Below are 3,905 nucleotides of genomic sequence, written 5' to 3'. Positions count from 1 at the left end.
ACAGATAAAATGAAATATTATTCAAAATACATAAATATAAAACAAATATTAATGATATGATAACAATATAGTTGGGATGATATGAAATTATCAGTGAAATAAGCTTTAAAATTTCAATTTTAAACAAAATACAAGAAAGTTGAACACAGTGATAAATGGATTCAATTATCATTTTTCGACAACATGATCAGACTATCATTTCATTACAAAGCAGTAAAAAAAAAAAATTAATCATCGATTATCATCAGACAACATACAAACACAAACATATACACATACACACATACACATACACACATACACACACACACACATATATACATATATACATACATAGACTCACATACACTCATAGTATTCACATACACTCAGACAACATACACACACAGACACACACATAGACTCACATACACTCAGGCAACATACACACACACATACATACACACATAGACTCACATACATTCAGACAACGTACACACACATACCACACATAGACTCACATACATTCAGACAACATACACACACATACACACACACACATACATACAGACTCACATACACAAGCATTCGTAGAACGATAATGAAAGAATGAATTCCAGCGATGTTTTCATACATTACCAGTTCTAATCGTTTCTCTTTCCTTCTACTTTCTTTTTTTTTTAGCAAAAATAATACTAACATTCTTTTTCATCGTTTCTTTCCGGAACCGAATTTGAATAACCGGAATAATCATTAGCAGATACGGAAAATGTCCGAAGATTTTCAAATGACTCCATTTTATCATTCCATTTGTAATATGTAATTTGGAATTTCAATCATTCTTTTTTTCTTTTTTTTTTTTTTTTTTTTTTTTTTTTAAATTTCATCGATGACAATAAAAGAAATGAGGAAAATAAACCGTAAGAATATGTACTGAAATAAATACAGTAATTGTAAAAAGGAAAAACATTTGTGAATATATCTAATCGATTAAAAATTATTCTAACAAACTTTTTTAAGTAATAAAATTTTGTTCGTTTAATTAAAATCACATTCTTAACATTCTTTCTGATCTTATCAAAAAATTTCAATTGATTAATTATCTGAAATGGAATACTTAAAGATTGCAATTAATTATCATAATTTCGTTATCAATTTCCAAATTATTTTCCCATTGGTAAATAAACTGATAATTCGAATGATACCACTCTTTTCATCACCAAAAAATACTATCGAATTCTGAAATATATTTACTTTGAGTTTTTCATTTTACAGTTCACAAATGATGACCTCAGTTCATTCTACAGCTTACAAATTATTGACCTTAATTCATTTTACAGTATGCCAGTGATGACTTTAATTTATAGTTTTTAACTCCAGTGATGACTTTAATTTATAGTTTGTTAATGATAACCTTAGCTCATTTTATAGTTTACAAATGATGACTTTGATTCATTTTACAGTTTGTTAATGATGATTTTAATTCATTTTACAGTATGCACATTTTACAGTATGACTTTAATTCATTTTCTAGTTTGCTAATGTTGACCTTAGCTCATTTTACAGTTTACAAATGATGACCTTAATTCATTTTACAATTCATTTTACAGTTTACAAATAATGATTTTATAATTTACTTATAAATATTTCTTTAAGAAACGATTTAAGGGATGAAATGGTACTGATGTATCAGATAAGCAATATTAGAAAAATAATTTTTCAAAAAAAAAAAAAAAAAAATTACCCGTGACATTTGAAGTTTCAAATTGTGGTGATGAAAAATTTGAGCTTTAAATGAAAACAAACATAAAATAATTTAAATAAGCAATAAATTCTAAATCTCATTCCTAATTGCTCTATTTATCTACTATTCATTATGAATTCACAAATTTGAAATTAATTAAAATGTTAATTTAAGAAGAGTTGAATTGTCACCACCCTCTTTTTGAATAAATCCGATAAATTTGAAATGATTAATTTGTTTAATTTGCAATAATTTTTCGTAAAAAAAAAAGCAAAAAAAAAAAATCGAATATTTTTAGGGAATTCAACAATTTTTCTCATCAAAACCAAATCATTTCATTGATGAAATCACACGGCAAGAAAGCGATGATAATATAATTTCAATACTGATAAAATTTAAAAGAAGAAGACAATACATTTTTGTATTTCAATCACTTTTATTTGTTACTAAAATAGTTATCAAAATTTAAACCGGAAATCATTTTTTTTTCATTTTAAATAAACATTTCCAATTATTTGTTATCCTGAATTTCTTAAATTATCAAATTTCAAATTAAATTAGAACTATTGAAATATATTTATGTTTATGTTAAAGTGAAGCAAACAACTGTTAAATTGATTTTTCCGACTTTTATCGTTCAATTTTTCAATTTCCGTTCAATAGCATAAGTTTAAATGATAGCAATAACAAATGTTTTGTGAACTTTAGCAATAAAATGATAGCAACAAATGTTTTGTGAACTTTAGCAATCAATCATTTTCAGTTAGTAGCGAGAGATTTTTAATGTTTTTTTTTTTCTAAATTTCATTTTCTAAATTTCAATTATTCAATTCAAAAGACAGGTTAATTCATTTGGCTGAAAAAAAAAATGCTATTTTGTGGCAGATTAGCCCACTAATTTCAGAAATATTAAAATTTGTGAAATTTAAAAATAATTTGAATAAAAAAAAGTTTTACATGACAATTTGTAATATTTTTGCATGATATTATGTTGGAATTTCTTGCGACAATAAAATGACCATTTCTTACAACAACGAAATGAGCATTTCATGTGACAATAGGATGAGATGAACATTTCTTGTGACGATTGGATGAGCATTTCTTACGATAATAGGATGAATATTTCTTGCGACAGTAAAATGACCATTTCTTACGACAACGAAATGAGCATTTCATGTGACAATAGGATGAAATGAACATTTCTTGTGACGATAACCATTTCTTACGACAATAGGATGAGCATTTCTTGCAACAATAAGATGAGGATTTCTTGCGACAATAGGGTGAACATTTCTTGTGACAATAGGATGAGCTAGTAAATTTATTGTTACTTTTTTTTTCCTTCTTTTCAGATTAAACTTTTAAAGATGGCTGAACGAGGACATATGCTACGATCGTTGTCAAGAACGAAAATTGAGATGACATTAGCAGGAGTGAATATTGAGCAATCAAAATTGGTACGCATGGATGCAGGTGAAACTGCACGACGTGAAGGACGTTGCGTTTTTGAATGTTCCTGGGAAATTGCTAATAAAGTATGAAATTTTTATCAAAAATCTACTTAATTTTATCAAATAAACTGTGTTTTCTTCCTCTTTTCCATTTTTCATCATATAATTAAAATTTGAAATGCAAATTTAAAATCATATTTAAAACTAAAATAAGGAAATTTTGATTTCTATTGATTTTCTCATAATGATTAATAATCATAATGAATTTTTTAAGAATTCATTATGAAAACATATCAAAGATCATTATTGAATGAGGAATAATTCCATTTTAACTGCAAAATACTTTCTTTTTTTTTCTCAATTGATCATTGATCGAACGTGAAAGAATTGAAAATTTGATAAGTATTAGTTTAAAAACCAAAAAAGAAAAGAAAAAAAAATTTGTTTCTCTAATTTATAGTTTATCAGTTTGAAGCTTTAAAATAAAATGAAATAAAATCTTTTTATCGTTAAATTTTTAACTAAAAATTAAATTTTTAAATTTAAATTAAATTTTTTTAAATTAAATTTCTTGTTAAATTTCTTATCAAAGTTTAAGGTGAAGATGAAGATGAAAATTATTTGAAAATATTTCTATAAAATAGGTAGAACTTACAGCAAAAAAAAAGCTAAAATTTATAAATTGAATAAAATTAGATATTCCTTAATGGAAGTGAAATAAATTGGGCCAA

At 25.2% G+C, this 3,905-nt stretch overlaps 1 protein-coding gene across 1 annotated transcript; it reads left to right on the top strand.

The window, feature by feature from the left end:
* Positions 1-3,090: 3,090 nt before the first annotated feature.
* On the top strand, positions 3,091-3,264 carry LOAG_13356 (hypothetical protein; the record flags this gene model as incomplete). The annotated part of the gene is made up of 1 exon (XM_003148864.2): positions 3,091-3,264. One exon carries the CDS (start codon positions 3,091-3,093, stop codon positions 3,262-3,264), a length of 174 nt encoding a protein of 57 aa, XP_003148912.2.
* Positions 3,265-3,905: the final 641 nt, after the last annotated feature.

This window comes from Loa loa (genome assembly GCF_000183805.2).
Source record: "Loa loa unplaced genomic scaffold supercont3.586, whole genome shotgun sequence".
Taxonomy (NCBI): domain Eukaryota; kingdom Metazoa; phylum Nematoda; class Chromadorea; order Rhabditida; family Onchocercidae; genus Loa; species Loa loa.
Note: the sequence above shows the minus strand (reverse complement) of the source record. Positions and strands in the feature narration are given on the sequence as shown.